Source organism: Myotis yumanensis, unplaced genomic scaffold (assembly GCF_028538775.1).
Source record: "Myotis yumanensis isolate MYYU_CA2020_CCGP unplaced genomic scaffold, mMyoYum1.0.hap1 SCAF_22, whole genome shotgun sequence".
In the NCBI taxonomy this organism is placed as follows: Eukaryota; Metazoa; Chordata; class Mammalia; order Chiroptera; family Vespertilionidae; genus Myotis; species Myotis yumanensis.
Window position 1 is genome coordinate 8764934 of NW_027223773.1, and position 19547 is coordinate 8784480.

The 19547-nt window shown below is 41.6% G+C and overlaps 2 protein-coding genes across 7 annotated transcripts in view; one reads left to right on the forward strand and one right to left on the reverse strand.

The window, feature by feature from the left end:
- Positions 1–849, reverse strand: part of SPATA17 (spermatogenesis associated 17) — a 186763-nt gene extending 185914 nt beyond the window's left edge. For 4 of the 5 annotated variants that reach the window (XR_011469311.1, XM_070401056.1, XM_070401055.1 and 1 more), the window contains exon 1: positions 760–843. Coding sequence is in view for 3 of the 5 variants with exons in the window: in XM_070401056.1 (XP_070257157.1) it covers positions 760–827 (68 nt within the window). In the remaining 2 variants the exon portion in view is untranslated. Of the gene's footprint in view, positions 1–759 lie in introns of all 5 variants that reach the window. The other variant, XM_070401057.1, reaches the window with a different exon arrangement.
- A 303-nt stretch (positions 850–1152) lies between these two features.
- The window catches only part of GPATCH2 (G-patch domain containing 2), a 90717-nt gene continuing 72322 nt past the window's right edge, over positions 1153–19547 (forward strand). The window contains exons 1-6 of one of the 2 annotated variants that reach the window (XM_070401141.1): positions 1153–1286; positions 6936–7646; positions 11302–11363; positions 13572–13754; positions 14134–14213; positions 14344–16752. In XM_070401141.1, the coding sequence (XP_070257242.1) occupies positions 1231–1286; positions 6936–7646; positions 11302–11363; positions 13572–13754; positions 14134–14213; positions 14344–14376 (1125 nt within the window). In that variant the 5' untranslated portion in view covers positions 1153–1230 and the 3' untranslated portion in view covers positions 14377–16752. Of the gene's footprint in view, positions 1287–6935; positions 7647–11301; positions 11364–13571; positions 13755–14133; positions 14214–14343; positions 16753–19547 lie in introns of those variants that run through there. The other variant, XM_070401139.1, reaches the window with a different exon arrangement.

The following is a 19547-nucleotide window of genomic DNA, read 5'->3' on the forward strand; positions in this document are numbered from 1 at the left end:
TATTAGCTACTGAATAAATACTAGCTTAAGAACCCAATAGTTTTTCCTTCTCATTATCATATACCTTGTAACTATTTTAGATACCAGAAATAAAATTCCAATATTAGCTGCCCTCTATTATAAGATATATTGATGTGTAAAATTATTAGCTGTTGAATATCATTTCACTCTTAGGTCTCAAGGATGTCAACCTCCTTAAAGGCAGACACTATGCCTAATCTATACTTTGTGCTCTGATGACCGCCCACGTGCCTAGTAAACCCTCTCCTATTAATTAATATACCGATACTAATTATCCCAAATAGTTTAGATACTGTCCACTTACGGAGACAAACGAGTCACAGAACAGAGTTCAATGATGTTTCTGAAAGAATGGAGGCACAAATTCCCAGGTATGGGGGACACACTAGCTCACCCAGATAGGGGAGCCCAGGTGACCTCAATCAGGTTATTAAAGCTCTTTTCATCAAACTGCGGAGTGATGGTGTAAAAAAAAACCCACAGCACTTCATTTTACAATTTTATTTACGCCGGGCTGTTACTTAAATCATCTCAAGCTGATATCTTCGCCCCCCTCCACTCCCTAAGGATAATCCCCTGTATGGTAATACTACTTTTAAATTTGTGATTATGTTCGCAGCCAACAAATGAAGGGCAGGCTTATACTTCTTGAATGAGAAAACTTGTTGTTAGGAAACCTCTGCTGAGAAACAGCTAAAGTCCAAGCCGGCGCTGAGCGGTGCCCCGTGGACGGCTTACCTGTTTCTAAAGTAGTACTGATGTCCCAAAAGCGCGGACCGCGCCTGCAGCCGGGCTAGCGAGGCCATCGCCTCTGGCGTCGGCTTTCCTACTGATGTTGCTGCCGGTCTCCAAGGCAACCGGGCCAAACCATCAGGCAGATCCAGGGGGGTCCCATTTTGGTTTGCTCCATTTTTCCCCTCCCTATTTGTTTCTAAAATATTATAAAAAAACCCAATATATTTTGAGTAGGATACAAATTTACTTTCGTTGCCTCTGTGAGTAAAAGCAGGCGATTCCAGGGGAGGCAGACAGCGTGGTGATGGGGGGGAGAGGACGAGTGGTTGCTCCCGACTTCCGGTTTCCGCCTCCATCGGGTTCCCGGAAGCTCCGCTCAAAATGCTGAACCCCTCGGCGCCAGTCGCTGGGGTTGCGCCGATTGGAGTCAGTTCTCGGGCCTGAGCCTCGAGGCCAGGCTCCTGGGTGTCGTTAATGTTCGGGGCCGCCGGGCGCCCACCGATCGGAGCTCCAGCCGCCGGGAACCGCTGGTGAGGCTGGCGGCCCTGGGGAGGAGACACAGGACCGGGGCCCGAGGCCGCCGTACCTGGCGTGGCAGGGGGCGGGTGGGCCTCAGGCAGGGAGGCACGCGATCTGCGGGGGGTGTGCAGGTGCTCGGGGAGGGAATTCGGAAAACTCCGCCTGGTGGCTCGCTCGACACTCTGCGGCATTTTAGGAGCCAAGCTTCCTGGACTCCTGGGCAGGTCACTTCCCAGTGATGGTTGACACGCTTAGGGACCGGAAGCATGGGTCTGAGAAAGGCCCAACGCCCGCATCTACCTTTTAAAATGGACTAGGTCACAGCAGATCACATTCCAGAGATCTAGAGTTCTGGAAGTTTGGTAGAGGAAGCGACCCCACCCACCCAGACCCCACCGGTCCCCCCCCCCCCCCGCCTTTTTTTTTGGAGTGGGAGTAACCTGTTTCTGTCCCCTGAACATTCTGTTCCAGTTCAAATGAGATAGCTACGGAGTTCCCTAAGGACATGTCCATGCCAGGATGAAGTCTGGGGCTTGACTACCTCTAGAGTGTCTTGTCAACCCATGTCACTTACAGCGGTTCTCAACCTGTGGGTCGCGACCCCTTTGGCGGTCAAACGACCCTTTCACAGGGGTCGCCTAAGACCATCCTGCATATCAGATATTTACATGACGATTCATAACAGTAGCGACAATGATGAAGTAGCAATGAAAATAATGTTATGGTTGGTCACAGCATGAGGAACTGTATTGAAAGGGCCAGAAGGTTGAGAACCACTGCATTGATCTATTGCTTGGACTCTTCCAAGTGCTGCCACTGTATCCTTAGGACAGCCCTGTGGTAGAAGGTTATTACTGGCACAGGATCCTGTTGTGACCTGTCCAACATCGCCCTGCACTTTCCAGTCCTAGGGCTGGGGGCTGGGGGCTGGATTTCTAGTTGAAAAGGCCAATGCCTGTCCTGTTTCCTCCCGCGATCTTTTCCTCCGAGCATACCCAAGGCGAGCAGTGAAACAAGCAAGCAGATTTCCCACTGACAGTGAATTCTCAAACAGCCAGTGTGGAACAACAGGTGAAATGTGGCTAAAAAGAAAAATGTATGTCCATTCCTAGATTAGGCAACAATCGCGAACACAGGGAATCCCAGTAATTTCTCATCTGAAAAGTTAAAAGAATATCTTGTTTGGAAAGTGATCAGATCATCCTGTAGTTCATTTTATAATGAATTATAGATTGTGCTCCTTTTAAATTCTCACATTTTCCATTCAGAAAAGCAGGGAGCACATTTTATTTTATTTTTTTTACAATGGTGATGTGATTTATCTTAGAGTAAGACATATATTTCTTATGTGTTTAGTATTTTTTGTTTCGGCAGTGGATATACTGTGCAACCACCACACCCCACAAAATATAAGACACTTCCATCACCTGGAATAACATCTCCAGGGTATCTTTCTTCATGTTTCACTATTCAAGCTCTGTGTTAAGGAAGGGAGACAAAATGTGCTGTGTAGACTGGTCTGCTCTTGCTGTAATGATACTGACTTGTGGGACAGGTGACTATTTAATTTAAAAATATGACTCTTTCAACTCCTTCCTCTCCCACCTTCTACTTAAACCCTGGTTAGGCACCTCTTTATAATACAGTTCTCTTTGAAAGAGCCTACCCTGTTTTCATCTGGCAGCATACGACTCACCCTTATGACGCCAGAGTATCAAATAGTGCCTAGCACTTAATCAGTGTTTTTGAATGAAATTCTTAAAATCATGCTTGATTTGGCAGAATGAATGTGTTCCAGACAACTGGAACCTTTATTTTCTAGTTTATCTGCGCAGCCATCCTGTCATTCATCATTTCTTACTGGACTATTTTTTTATTCATTGATGGGACATTTACTCTACTATGCATGTAAGTTTCATGCCAGTGGTGAGATCCCAGTGCCCATGGGGATGCTACTACTAAGCTGTTACTTGTTGGCAGATTTTACATACATATCATATCTTATGTAAAATCTTTTGAGATTTGCCGAAACCGGTTTGGCTCAGTGGATAGAGCGTCGGCCTGCGGACTGAAAGGTCCCAGGTTCGATTCCGGTCAAGGGCATGTACCTGGGTTGCAGGCACATCCCCAGCAGGAGATGTGCAGGAGGCAGCTGGTCGATGTTTCTCTCTCATCGATGTTTCTAACTCTCTATCTCTCTCCCTTCCTCTCTGTAAAAAATCAATAAAATATATTTAAAAAAATCTTTTGAGATTTTATTTTTATTATTGCATTTTATAGATGGTGAGAGGGGCAAATATAATTTAAGTAACGTGCCCAGGTGTCATATTTGCGGTATGATTCCAGTATATTTACAAAAATTCTTAAATAATCCACATATACTGCCTATGTAATGTATAATACCTTAAGGAATAATGTACAATATCTTAAGGAATATGTGAACTGGAAAGAATATGCCTGGATTTGTTAACCAACCTGGAATTCCTGATGTACTTAACTCTCATTTTGACTACTGCTTTTAGGCACCAATTGGGTAATTTATCTCTTTGTTAACAATTTGCAAAGTAGAATAACTATATTTTATAGTAAGAAAGCCTAAAGAAGAAAGTTTTATACAATTAAATAATAAAGATCCTGTGACTTTTCATGTGTCTGGAAAGGAATATATATGTTTTGTTCAAGTTAATCTTATTAGTGATTCATATTATGTTTTTATAAAGAAAGTTATAATAGCTTGAGTGTCTACTACTTCCTGCCTCATCATTCACACACATTTTTGAAATTAGGATCCAAAGTACATCTAAATTGGTTAATCTAATGTTAACTTTTTAAATTTGATTCATTTGGTGGACAAATAACATTTAGTATTAAGATACACTTTTCTTTATTTTTACATTATTAATAATTTATAATTAAAGTCAATTTCTGGGGTTTTTGGAGGAAGTATATTTAAAGATTGAACTAAACAAATTTTAAAATTAAGTCCTTGATAATTAGCATATTGAACAATACTATCTAACTTGATGTGGCTTTGCTTTTAAAAAACATTAAAGTAAACTGTTGATTCGGTACCTTTGTTTCTGTAGTTTCATTCCTATTTGGTATTTTTATTATATATATATTTTTAGGTCTGCAAAACGGCATAGTGAAAAATGTTCATTTTTAAATAACGACTCTTTTTTATTGTCTTTAATTTCATGTTGTCAGGTTTGTTTGAGTCAAGTTTCTGTTTCAACAATTAGAAATCAAAGCAATGGCCGATATGATTTTGGGCATATGACTATAGCTTCTTAGCATCCATATTTATGGAAACCTTTCAACCACCTTCAATAGTATGCCCTTACCTGACACACTTATTAACTAACCACTAAGAGCAGTGGTCGGCAAACTGCGGCTCGCCAGCCACATGCCGCTCTTTGGCCCCTTGAGTGTGGCTCTTCCACAAAATACCACACGGGCGCGCACGTACAGTGCGAAGTTGACTTACAACTTTAAGTAAAGTTTATTAAGTTAATTTTAGGGAACGTTGTGGAGTGAAAGAAGATGTAGCTTTGAGGATTGAGAAAGGCATGTAGAGATGGTTTGGACATATAGAGAGGATGAACGAAAGGAGGTAGACGAAACAAGTATACAAGACGAGTGTGGATGGGAGAGTTGGAAGGGGTCGACCTCAGCGAATGTACCTCAATCAGATTGAGGACGTTTTTAGCAAAGGCGAGCTTAGGAGTCCCCTCATTAAGTTCATAACAATGTACCTACCTATATAGTTTAAGCTTAAAAAATTTGGCTCTCAAAAGAAATTTCAATCGTTGTACTGTTGATTTTTGGCTCTGTTGACTAATGAGTTTGCCGACCGCTGACTTAGAGTGTCTCGTTAATGTGGCAGAAGTTTTGAAACCTGGGTTGCTAAATTTTTAGTCAAGTCATATTTTTCCTTGGCTGTTTGTTCATTTATTTAGTCATTCATTAGTTTGCTCACCCAACAGTTTTTGGTTTTTTTTACATCTATGATTTGTTAAGCATCTGTGGCTTGTCACGCATTGTGTATGCTTTGCCTCATAGGTGGTAGGTCCAGTTGAATCACAAGATGTTTGTTTTTAGGTTCTCATTAAAATGAAAAGACAAAGTTGAAAGTTATTATCGGGAACTTGCAAGTGTCTGAAATGATGAACTACAGAGAGTCTATAAAGCTGGAGTCAGCAAACCATGGCCTTCCATCACCTGGTTTGTAACTAAATTTAATTAGAGAGCACAGCCACACCCATTCGATCACGTATGGCCTGAGGTATTTTCCCCCTTATGATGGTGAAGGTTGATAGTTTTGACAGAAACCCCCTAACCTGCAGGGCCTAAAAGGTTTACCATCAGGCCCTTTATGGAAAAGTGTGCCTATCCCTGCTATAGACGGTAGAAATTGTGCAGTCTACAATTAGAATATGTTGATTCCCTAAGTACTTCTAGAACACTTCCATCTTATATCCTCTTCTGGGGACCTGTCTTAAAATGTTTCACTCTGCAATATCTTGTTAAGGAAGGGAGACAAAATGTGCTGTGTGGACTGGTGTGCTCTTGCTATGTTCATACTAACTTGTGGGACAGGTGACTATTTAATTTTAAAATGTGACTCTTTCAACTCCTTTTTTCCTCTACCACCTTCTACCTAAATCCTGGTTAGGCACCTCCTTGATCTTGCTATAGCTTCCTAGCATCCATATGTATGGGAACCTTTAAACCACCTTCAGTGGTATGCCCTTACCTGACACATTCACTTAACTAAATCCTGAGTATCTTGTTAATGTGATTGTTCATGATCTTCATATTTGAATTACCTGTCATGTTTAAGAAATAAAATCAGAGTCCTGGGCCCTCGGGCACATCGGCTGATCTAGAATCTTCTAGAGTGGTTCCAGAATGGTTGTCTATCCTTGCCGGCTAGTGGATCATTTCCTCACTGATGACACAGTTCAATGGTTTCTGTTTATTTTTATTAAAATAATAATTTAAAAAGGCCAGGAGACTTTCAGATGAACTCGAAGGAAAATGGGCCATTTAAGAACACCAAGGCTCCCGTTGAATTTGAACATGGTTTCTGTGTCCCTGGGTTCCAAGATGAATGCGGTGTGAATATATGCCTTGCGTCTGATTAAACTCTTTTCACATATATTACAAACCTTAAAGGGCCCCTCAGTCTCTCCGTCTCCCTGGCCTGTCCTGGCGGGGACTGCAGGGTGTGTGGGGAGCAGAGGCCTGTGTGGGGTGGGGACTGAGAAAGTTCTCTCTGTTTCCATCCCGGAAAGCTGGCCCTAGGCAAGGCCAGGCGTAGACTAAAGCTCAGCTTCCGAAGCAGAAGTAACTCCTCCATAGTCACCCAGGAAAGACATAAAATTCCTGAGACCTTTCATTGCTGATAGGCTCACTCTGTCTTGACCTAATTCCTGTGTTTAATCAAAGAACTTCTACAAGAAAAAGGAGCTTCACATGAGTCAGTATATTTAAAACTCATACCTTGGAGAGGAACATTAAATCGCTTTGAAACATTCCTTTGTCATAACTATTAATTATGGTCAGATGTAGACCGAGCCGTCAGCGGTCACACGCCAGGTTAACGTGGCTCATGCTGACTGTTTTGTTGATGCATTTTTCTTTCTTGAACAACCCAGGCATTTCAGCCGGACGATGGAAGAACTGGTGCACGACCTGGTGTCGGCCCTGGAGGAGAGCTCGGAGCAGGCCCGCGGCGGCTTTGCGGAGACGGGGGACCACGCCCGGAGCCTGTCCTGCCCCCTGAAACGCCAGGCCCGGAAAAGGAGAGGGAGGAAGCGCAGGTCCTACAATGCGCATCACCCCTGGGAGGCCGGCCACGGCCTGAGCGAGGGCTCCGACTCCAGCTTGGAGGAGCCGAGCAAGGACTACAGGGAGAACCCCGCCAGCCATAAGCAAGATCACAGCGACTCCGACGACCAGATGCTGGTGGCCAAGCGCAGGCCGGCGTCCACCCTCAACAACAGCGTGCGGGGCAAGCGGCCGCTGTGGCACGAGGCGGACTTGGCCTTGGACGGCCTGGGCAGCCGCAGCCTGCGGCGCCGGAGGAAGGTGAAGCGCATGGCCCTGGACCTGCCGCAGGACGCGTGCAAGCGCCCCATGACCCAGCCCCCCGACGGCTGCAGGGACCAGGACATGGACCAGGATCGGGCGTACCAGTACCCGGAGTTTGCCAAAAGCAAAGTCAAGAAGCGGAAACTGAGGGTCCCCAGGCAGGGACCCAAAACCCAAGACGAAGGCGTGGTTTTAGACAGCGAGGAGCTGAGCCAGACCAAGGACAAGATGGAATACGAAGAGCAGAAGGTGTCCGACGAGCTCATGAGCGAAAGGTGGCTTTCCTGTTTCCTACATAGAAGGGCGGGTGGGTACGGTGTTGTGGTTGGATGTGTTTTGTATTTTAATTAATTCTCTTTTTTTAGAATAATGATAATTTATAGTAATGGTAGTGACATTCCTGTGGAACCATGGTCATAGTTCCTTATAATTTATGATGTTCAGCCCAAAGCAGAATTGCTTATTTGATTTTACACGGCCTTTTGATTGTGTCATAATGACTTAATTTTCAGCTACAAAGAGAAAAGGGAATAGATTTTCAATGGGAAAGGATGTACATTTGGATAATAGCACATTGGTAATTCTTAGGATTGGGTTTAAAATTATTTATTTAATTATAGAGTTTTAGTATTGGTTCTCTTTAGTTTCACAATTTATCAGTTTATTCTTTTTTTTTTTTTTTTTAAAGATTTTTTTGTTTTGCTGCTGTTTTTGTTTTGTTTTGTTGGGTTTTTTTTTAGAGTGAGAGAAAGGGAGAGGAAGAGAGCGAAACATCTATAGGCTGCCTCCTGCCTGCACAGCCCCTACCGGGAAGCCAGCCCGAAGCCAGGGCATGTGCCCTGACTGGGAATCAAACCAGCGACCTTTCAGTGCACAGGACGATGCCCAACCACCTGAGCCGCACTGGCCAGGGCTTTCAGTTTATTCTGATTACATTACTGAGAATCAAGGGTTAATAGCACTTCAACCCGTGTGGCTTGGAATTTGAAGTCTAGCTTACTAGGAATTCTGACCACTTGTGAATTGTAAAGCCCACCTCACCGTCTGGAACCCCTGACCTTGTCATTAGACAAAGGAGATGTGATCCTCTGATGGTTAGTCTAAACCAAGCATGTCAAACCCAAAGGCTAACATGGGCCAAATAAACAAGGCATATGGCCCGTGGGCTGCGAGTTTGACATGCTTGGTCTAAACCAGTGGTCGGCAAACTGCAGCTCACGAGCCACATGCGGCTCTTTGGCCCCTTGAGTGTGGCTCTTCCACAAAATACCGACTTCTGCACATGGGCCACGAAGTTTCAATTGCACTGTATGTTCGTGCCCGCATGTGGTATTTTGTGGAAGAGCCACACGCAAGGGTCCAAAGAGCCACATGTGGCTCGCCAGCTGCAGTTTGCCGACCACTGGTCTAAACCATCCGTTCTGGAAAGCAGATAAAGCACAGCGCTAAGTCCTATTTTAACAGCATCCAAAGGTAAGTGGTTGTTTTTCTGTGACACAGAACTAATGCTACTTGCAGGAAATGAGAAAGTATTGACACTGTTCACCCTTTCAGTTGTGTCACCAACTGCGGGACCAAATGCGGGTTTGTAATGCAGAAAACACATTCCTTACAAGTGGTCTGGGCAAGAGTATTTGATTTTTTAATTTGTAGGACTGGCATTTTTATCATGTGGATTGTGAGCTATGGAATATATATTAGTACTGTATTAGTATGTATATAATATATATTTATCTGTAAATATGATTATGATTGCAGATATGAGTAGGACCTGGTAAAATTTTATAGAATGGGCCTTTTATTACAGATGGTTTGCCATGTATGCAGTTTTTCTAAAGAAGTAAAAATTACTTTAAAAAATGTTTCAGGAAGGCTTTGAGAAATTTACAGCATCTGCTTTTCTTCCAAGAAACTTGTCACTTTTATACCAGAGCGAGAGTTATTTGTATGCTTTGTATGTCAGCATTGGGCCACTGTGACTGGGGGGCACTTAGCTTGACTTGAGAGTAATTATCTTGCTCACTGGCTGGGAGGGAGGGTGTGTGGCAGAGGAGATAAATACTGGGTTCTGGATTATTCATAGATTGCTCGCTTTCAGGATTGATTGTGCAAGCCCCTCCTTTTATTGATGTCCGCCTTCTATTGACAGACATCTACCCTGGGAGAGAAATGAGATGAAACTCTCTTTCTTTTCATTGTAAAAAGCATGTGAGTCCCTAAGGTGTGATAAGGCCACCCAGCCATCCACAGTCAAGGTACACATTTTCATGGAGGATGTTCCCACTCTTGAATAAATTAAAACAATTTTTTTCTTTTAATTTAAACTTTCTTCTATAACTGTTTTCTTGTTACTTAAAAGCTAGTTTTTTTGAAACTACTTTCAAAGCTTTTCAAGCTGTATATGTCCTTGGAATGAATTTATAAGTAAGAATTGAGCCTGGCTGGTGTGACTCAGTGGTTTAGCATCAACCCATGAACCAGGAGGTCACAGTTTGATTCCAGGTCAGGCCACATGCCCGGGTTGTGGGCTCAATCCCCAGTATGGGGCGTGTAGGAGGCAGCCGATCCGTGATTCTCTCTCATCATTGATGTTTCTATCTCTCTCCCTCTCCCTTCCTCTCTGAATCAGTAAGAATATATTTTAAAGAGAGAGAGAGAGAAAGAAGAGTATATATGTTTGTAAATAAGAAAACATGCATTTGATGCTCTTAAAAAGTCTTATTTTCTTTCATTAAAACTTGAGCAGTACAGGGAACTCCATAGATTCTCTTAATTTGAAGAAAGTTAGAGGGAAAGGTACTAATTCAGAGTTCCTTGGGAAAATGTGTCACTTATATATTTGTTATGTTTATTTTTTAAATCAAAAACTGAAATATTTTCTATTCAGAAAATATATTTGGATCTAAATATCATCTCTAATTTTAACCCTAAAATATCAATTTAAATATTTAAAAACTGGTTGGGATGTTTGTTTTTTTAAATAAGTTAGGTTACTGGAATTCTACATGTTACTGGATCAGCTGGGGTAATTTTCTGATTGGAAAATTAAGAATTATAGTCAGAGGGGAGGACATGAGAATTTTTAAAGAACATATTCAATTTACTTTAGAAGCCGAACCTCTCTTACCATGTGACTTGTTTTGTATGTTTTTTAAACTATATTATCACATAAGCATTGCTGCTATTGGGACAAACAGTGACAGTTGATTCGGGTGATTTGAATGTCCACTGTCTGTTGTAATTTGTATGTTCGTTTTGACTCTGTCATATGCTCAAACTTCAGTGGAAGTCATGAGAACCTGCTATTTTTGCCTGCTCCCTCCTTTACGTTGGAAATATTCCTTTTTGCTCAGTGTTTGCTCAGAGGGACCTTAACTTTGATGTACGGGATTGTTTCCGTTGTCAACTTTTTTCTTCCTTGCCAAGTAAGAGAGTTGTTGTGAACTCTTCAGTGATGCCTTCTCAGGATATTTGCAGATGTGGTTGCAAAAAGTCATTTCAGCCCCGGCCATTGCATGTCAGGTGCTGGGGAGAGGCTCGGGCTGCCTTTGAGTGAGACTTGCGCGTTCTGTTGAGCACTGGTGTTCTGGCTCAGGCCGAATCACATGGCCTGAGAAGGCAGTGGTGAGCATTTGATGAAAGCAGATAATAAAACACATCCATTATGTCAGCACCTCGTTGCAGTCACATCTGGCTTACTGACAGGGTCCCATTAGATTCCTGGGGTTTTATGTGCCAAAAATAATATGCCCTGTTGTGAATGGAACCAGGATAGTTGAATTGGATATTTAAAAAAATCATCTCGTTTCCTTTCAGATCTTTGTCAGGCTCCATCCAGTTCCACCCCTGAGCTGCCTCGTCTCTTTAAAATGTTACAACGGGGAGATCAATTGTCCTTTTGATCTTTTTTTCTCTCTTCCCTCCTTGCAGCGACTCCAGCAGCCTCAGCAGCACCGATGCTGGCTTGTTTACCAACGATGAGGGAAGGCAAGGTACTGAAATGTCATTTTTTCTCTCTGGGGAAACGTCTTCATTGTAAAGTTTCACTTCTTACTGGTTATTTCGTAAGTTGACGACTGCAATCCTTTTACCTTACACACGCTACTGAGTGGAGTGGGGTTGGGTTGTTCTCTGGCGTGCGAGGAGAGCATCTTGTCTTCATGACCTGAAGTAATTGATTATCCCCAAAAGCCAGGATGTGGAGCTAACAGTATTACGGGAGGATTATCTTCCTTGAGAAAGCCCTACAGTCTTTCCGATGTGTCTCTTGTAGCAAGTTCAGAAGACACTGGGCCCCACTCTCCTCCTGATTCAAATGTATTTCGGTCTGTTTAAGCATTTCTGAAGTTGGATGTGCAAGTCATCTGTCATTTTTATTTAGCTGTGACATTTAGGCGTCCTGTCTGGTTTGTGATTAGACAATTTTCATAAGCTCAATATTGTAACCTGTTAAACAGTAATGTTTCACCACTTAGATGGTTTTTATTTTTGAAACTTCCTGGAGATATTCCTACTTTAGCATGGCCTTATTGTGAAAGTACCTGTTCTGGAAGGAAAAGATCAGCAGGTGTACATGCAAATACTTAATCAGGAATGTTAACTTCATTTCCTGAGAGTCTTTAGAGGAAATTAGTAAGTCCCAAGGAAAACAACAAAATTTATTGCTTTAAATTATTATTACATAATCATGGTTTGCTTACTTATGAACCATTAGTCCTGGATAAGTAGATATATAACTGTTTTAAAGACCATAGACTTTTTAAACTTGAGATTCTGCTGAAATATGGTAGTACCTTGGGGCTAAGATATACCTAAATTATTTTTAAAATACATGTCTCCCCAAAGTTATATTACAAATGTTGACTTTGGTAATGAAATGAAATTAAACACTTTTTAAAGTAACATTTTGATAAGCCTACCAATCTTTGAAAAACATTGAGTGGCTTAGAACACTATGCTAGTATTTATTGTCTTTTTATACATCTCTCTATTGTTCTTAAGACACACACACACATACAATACTGTTGATTCACACCTTTGGCACATTTCAAATTGAATTTTACATTGATCCATCATTATCCTCATGGATGTTCTCGAATATACTGTGATTAGTGTTGTGTTTTATAAATACATTGCTGTAGTCATTTGTAGTTTTATTGTAAGCTCTGTGGCATTGTCACTTTTCATTTAAAATCAACTTTTTCACAGCCATTTCTTAATGAACTTAATTAGATTAATTTCACTTAGTCACATCTGTTCATGATTGTTTTCCCCCTTTTACACTCCATAGAAATCATGAAATTAGGCTAACATATACCATTATCTGCTGCAAAGAACAAACTCTGTAGTCTTATATCTTTTCATTCCCAGCAGGCCTTTAAGGCTTGTTTTTCTTAACGTGGCAAGGGTAGTCACTGCCTTGGATTTCCCTACAGTTTTGCCAAATGATTAGCTTTTCACATTGGTTCTAACACATAACATTTTATCTTTTTGTTGATGGCAATTCTTGTTATAGTGTTAAAGACATTTTTTAAGTAGGGCTGTGGGTAGAATGAAAAGTTTTTTATGGACTATTTATATGATTGCCAGATGAAATACAGGATCTCCAGTTAAATTTGAATTTTAGATAAATAACAAATTATTTTTTTTAAAATAAGTATGTCCCATGCAGTATTTTGACTAAAAATTCTGTTCAAGTACTATATTCAGGGTGGGCAAAAGTAGGTTTACAGTTTATGTGGAAAATAATACACTAATTAATAAATAATAATACAAGAATAAACTGTTTTTGTGTACTCACAACTGCAACCCTACTTTTGCCACACCCTTTATATTAAAAAGTAATCGTCTGGCCGGCATGGCTCAGTGGTTGAGTGTCGACCTGTGAACCAGGAGGTCAGGGTTCAGGGTTGAATTCCCAGTCAGGGCACATGTCCAGGTTGCAGGATCGATCCTTAGTAGTGGAGGTACAGGAGGCAGCCGATCAATGACTCTCTCTCATCATTGATGTTTCTCTCTCTCTCCCCCTCTCACTAACTCTCTGAAATCAATTTAAAAAAATACATATATTTTAAAAAAGTAATCATTTATCTGAAGTTCACATTTAATTGATGTCTTGTGCTTTTTAAACATAAACCTGACCCCTGTGCTTGTTGGGATGACACAGCTGAGTTTTGGGGGCATTTCTCGTGTTTGCACAGGTGACGACGAGCAGAGTGACTGGTTTTACGAAAAGGACTCGGGCGGAGCGTGTGGCATCACGGGGGTCATTCCCTGGTGGGAGAAGGAAGATCCCAGCGAGCTGGACAGACACTTGCCAGACCCCGTCTTTGAAAGTATCCTAACGGGTTCCTTCCCCCTCATGTCGCATCCCGCGAGAAGAGGTCAGTAGCATGTCGCATCCGGCGGGCTTGGTCAGTCTAGGGATAGTCGTTGAGGGAGGACAGGCTGAAATGGGCATGAAAGAACCTCAAGCTACACTTTCATGCTTTCAGACTGTTAGAAAGGCCCATCGTGAACACACTGGGATGACAGAAAGGGGATCGAGAGGAAAGAAACGTAAATAGTCGGTAGTTGTGTGCTGACCACACTGGAACCCGACCTGCCATTCGTTCAGATCTTTTAAGTATGAGTTTTGCCTTTTCCCTGCTACCATTCGAGATGTTTTCCCTCCTCCAACTTTTTTACTTCTGTAATTGACAGGATCTTGTCCTATGCTCCCGTGATCATAGGATCTCCTAAATCGGGTCTTTGATTTTCCAGGTTTCCAAGCTAGACTCAGTCGCCTCCGTGGAATGCCTTCCAAGAATATTAAAAAGTCTGGAGGGACCCCACCTTCAATGGTAGGCATGCCTTTCTGTCTGAGTTTTGTTATGTTTGGAAACGTATCCATTTCTGTGGAATAAAAAGCCACATCCTCGCCCCCTATTCGTATTCCAATGTTATACTTAAAAACAATCCATTTTTTTGTAGGCTCCAAACTGGACCAGTGAGATTCCCCTATAAACCAAATCTGCTCATGCTCATAAATTAGTTACGTTTTGAGCATCTGGGGAATGGCACTCGAGGGACCCTGGCTCCTGTCCTCTCCCCTGGAGGAGTACCAGTGAGTGGGAGCCTCCTTGATGGAAAGATGGGCCTGTTTGCTGGAGGCCTGGGATCTTCCTTTAGTCAGAAGCGAACCTGGCTGGGCGGCTTTCTAGGGACCTAGGTGGGCCCGGGGTGGGTAGAAACTACTGTACATTTTATATATTTTTCTCTTTTATGACTTTTAAAATATTGAAACCATTTATGTATCTATCATCTGTTTTGCTAAACTGCTGACAAAAGCTAGAGAATTTAAAATGTCCGGATGTCACATTAAGTATTCCTCAGTGTTTATATCGTGACCGGTTAAGAGCTCGTTTCTACATTATCTGACTGTTGTAAATAAAAAATGGTGACACATTCACATTTAAGAGAAATCTTCTATAACCAGCATTGTTTAAAGTATTTGCCTTTTACTCAGGGTATTTTAACAAGGGCTAGGATGAGTAGTAGGTGAGGTTGCTCATTTTTGCCAGAGTTTGTATTTTGTTTAATTGTGCTTCCTACGTGGATAATGTGCTCTGTATGGAAAACACATTGTATTTTATACTATGGTATTCATTGTACTTCCAGCATCATCCTAGTGTTAAACCAGCCGCTGTGATAACTAGTGTGTGCTAGTAGAATTATTTACTATTATTACCTTTTAAACTATGCGCTTTGCCCAATACTTGAAAGCAATCCCAATGATCCTTTCCGCTTAGAGCATATTGAAATCATGTGAAAGCTGATATTTCAGCAAATGCTGTACGACTCTGAATCATGTTGTCACGTTCAAAAGTGAGAGCTGCGTGCATGCCCTCAGAATGACAGACCACATGTGTCACTGTGTCAGAAGTACTTGCATGAGCTCGCTGTCACCGTGCAGAGGGGCAATGTCACAGCTCTGCCGATGGTGGAATTTAGACATTACACGAAATGTTCGGGTCATTGCGTTTTTCTGAACGGTTGTTAGTAAAATGATGACTATTTTTGTTACATTCCAATAATTGATGAAAACTGTGATTTAATACATGTATTTTTATATTACTGTGTGGATTGTTAATTCAGCATTTAATGGCTAACTTCAATATGATGATGGAAAAGAAGCTGAAAGTTGACATCTCCTCTACCCAGAGTTGTTACAATCTGAAACGTGTGGCATCTTTTAGATGATCTGTCTAAACTGGGGAGATCGCAAGCGATCAAGTGCACCTTTGCGTCTCTTTTCCTTCACATATTTAATGTCATGTTTTAGACCAGTGGTTCTCAACCTTGGCTGCACATTAGAATCACCTGGGAATCCTTTTAAAGTCCTGATTTTTGGGCCTCATCCTCCAGAAATTCTGTTTCCTTGTTACTAATGTTGTGGCCCCACCCCATAACAAAGAAACAGAATTTCCAGAGGATGGGGCCCAGAAATCAGGATTTAAAAAAGACTCCCAGGTGATTCTAATGTGCAGCCAAGGTTGAGAACCACTGTTTCAGAGGGACAATGTTGTGTTTCGTAATTGTAAGTAAGCTTTCTGTGCTATGTCCTGTGCCCTGAGGATTTACAATCCCCCCCCCCCCCCCCGAATTACATAAATGCTTTTATTTTGTATAATGACTGTCTTTTGGATCTGAACACGTCACTTTAAAACCTTGGCCTGTGAACTCTGCCTTCCCAGTCATGAATCGGGATGAATGCTCTCCAGTTCTTGGTTCAGTTTTACCTATTTTTATTTTTGCTTCACTGCCTGCCCGAGCATCGCTGGGATTTGTAGCCCATTTTCTAGGCTTATTGCAGTCTCACTGTGGTATTTTATAGAAGCTATTACAAGTGATAGGCTAGCTTCATGGTATTGATGATACATGGCTTAGCCATAGTAAGAGCCGCCTCTCCTCTCTAAATTGTAAAAAGGTGATTGAGTTTCACTTGATGGAGATGTGCTCTGTGTGTGTGTTTATCATGAAACTAGTGCATTCGGCCATAAACTGTTTCCCGGGTCTCCCTTTTTTGTATTCAGAATTTTACTGAAGACAATGGGCTTTTTCAGGTTTTCTTTCTCTCAACCCTGAACTGTCCTTGTGTTTGAATTTTTAAGTACTGTAATCTCTCTTTTTTTTTCAATAAAATATCTGACTTGGGCAAGAAAGGTAAGAGTTCCAATTTGTGCTGCTATGTTAAAATTCCTATGCCGCGTTTTTATTGTCATTGCTCGTACTGTCCATGTTATTTTAAACAATGTAGTTTTCAAAATCATAATCCCACAAAAGAGTCATGTTTAAACAGTGCCCCCTTAGACTTTCACATTGGAAAGCTGATTGCTTTCAAGAGAGATCACTTTTCTGTGCAAAGAGAAACACACGTGGCTATGACCTGTTAGAGTGGAGGCAAAGGGTTTCTGTCTCAAGCTGCACAAATCGATTGATGATATTTGAAGGAAATGACAGAAGGAAGAGTTTTTTACTGAAACATTAATGCAAACATTTGGATTGGGATTTTTATTATTCATCATAGTTGTGTTCTACAAAGTTTCTGCAAACTGAATTAGCAAATGCTGAACTTGTTCCCAAGGGAGAAACAGGCTTAGGTTCCTGCGAGCCTCTGATCGTGACATTTTCATCAGTCCATCGACACATAATCCCGTCTTCTGTACACTTGTGTTTTAAAGCACCTTATGTCATCTATATGGTCGATTCATTAACATGGAACTCACGGCCGACACCCCGTAACTCAGGCCTGAACGAAGTGCACCAACACCCGTATCTTCGCCATAAGGCATGTCTCAGCCCCACATTCTAGGGACAGTAGACCGCACACAGCTCTGTGCTCGGGGGCACGTAGCACAGTGAGTCACCAACAAGAAGTACAAAAGTGCCCTGGCCTGTAGCTAAGCGGTTAGAGCAGCAGTTCTCAACCTGTGGGTCGTGACCCCGTTGGGGGTCGAACCACCCTTTCACAGGGGTCGCCTAAGACCATCGGAAAACACATATATAATTACATATTGTTTTTGTGATGAATCACTATGCTTTAATTATGTTCAATTTGTAACAATGAAATTGGGGGTCACCACAACATGAGGAACTGTGTTAAAGGGTCGGCCTTAGGAAGGTTGAGAACCACTGGGTTAGATTATCGGACTGTGCATGGAGGGGTCTGGGGTTTGATACCCGGTCAAGGGCACATACCTGGGTTCTCTCCGCGCCCCAGTCAGGGCTCCTGTGGGAGGCAACCAGTCGATGTGTCTCTCTAACATCCATGCTTCTCTCACTCCCTGTGTCCCTTCTAGTAGTACTCTCTCTGAAAAGCAATGGAAAAAAACATTCTTGGGTGAGGAGAAAAAGAAAAGCACGAAAGTGTGAAAAACAAGACACTAAATAAACCACAAAAAGGCCACTTGTTTATAACATCAGAGCTAAAGCAAGAAGATAGCTGCCAAATATTTATATACTGTTTTGGTTTTCCCCCTTACATTTAATCATAATGTATGTTCTGAAATTAACATTATAATAGTGTATCAGTCATCCTGTTTTTGTGGCTACTTCTTATACAGGGCAACCAGTCTTTCTATTACATTTTTAAAAAATTCATTTTCTTTTAATATGGTTTTTAAAAAAGAGACTTTTAGAGAAAGAGGAAGGGAAAGGAAGAGAGAAAGAGAAACGAAACATGGATGTGAGAGAGAAACACCAATCAGCCGCCTCCAGTAAGCACCCTGATCGGGGATCGCACCTGCAACCTGGGCATGCGCCCTGACTGGGAATCGAACCAGTGACCTTTCGGCGCAAGAGACTAAGCTCAACCAGCTGAGCCACACCGGTCAGGATTTTATTACATTTTTTAAAGTGCATGAAATGCCATGTTTTTTTCCTTTTATTTTTTTTCACTTTAGCATTTGCATGCAAATTCTTAGGTTGTTAGTAAAGAAATGGCTTGTTTTAAGATTTTTTTTTCTTTTTTAGGAAATAATTTATGGACTTTTTAATGAATCTCTTTAAAAACATTGAATTTGCAAACATTTGAGGTTTTTAAAAAAATATCTCTAATAAAGATTATGCTTATCATTTAAAAACATTTTGCATCCTGCCCTAACCGGTTTGGCTCAGTGGATAGAGCATCGGCCTGCGGACTGAAGGGTCCCAGGTTCGATTCCGGTCAAGGGCACGTACCTTGGTTGTGGGTACATCCCCAGTTAGGGGGTGTGCAGGAGGCAGCTGATCGATGTTTCTCTCTCATCGATGTTTCTAACTCTCTATCCCTCTCCCTTCCTCTCTGTAAAAAATCAATAAAATATATTAAAAAAAACCACATTTTGCATCCTAAGAAACCTCTGAAATATGTTCTAAAATGCTGTTTTTATTAAGACTGCTCATGGTCACCATTTGACGCCACCACCGGTGGATACTGAAGATCCCTTTTCCCTTTTGTGTCTTAAAAGGGTGGTGACATCACTAGGGGCCCCATTCTTTTTCTTCTTTTTTCTCCCATCAAAATAGAGGAAATGGAAATGCTGCAAACATTTCACTTTTTTCGGAGCCTCGAGTCAGGTTTTCTGCCTTTTATGTTGCTGATGGAATTCTTCTGATGGTCTATAAAACTCAGCTTTCTAATTTGCCTTCAGTTCTGTCAGATAGCGAATATCAGAAAAGTTCAAAATCAATGATGGGTAGCACACTTCCAAATAGTATTTAACAAGTGCTTTCTATATGGAAGTCACCCGCAAATCCTCCAGCTGAAGGTCAATTTGAACAACGGAGAATTCACAGTGAAGTAAATGGAAGGGGTTCCCTGCGCTACAGGTAGCGAATGCTAACCAAACGTCTGTTGTCTGTTTGTCCATGACAAACCAGAGATACATGCCAACAGGTATTTATACATATTCGAAGCCAATAAAACTTGTGAAGTTTCTGTTAAGTCTCAATTGTCTAAAATATTGACTACTATTTAATGGAGGAGTAGGTAGAAATTTGATGACTTCTTTATATACCAAAGAAGTGATAACTCGTGCTATGTAACAGTAATATATATGGCATCTTGTTCTTAGAACTTCCCATTTAAATCAGACAATTGGTGATAGACAATTCACCATGATAGTGTTCCAGGTCAATACAGTGCTGAACTTGTA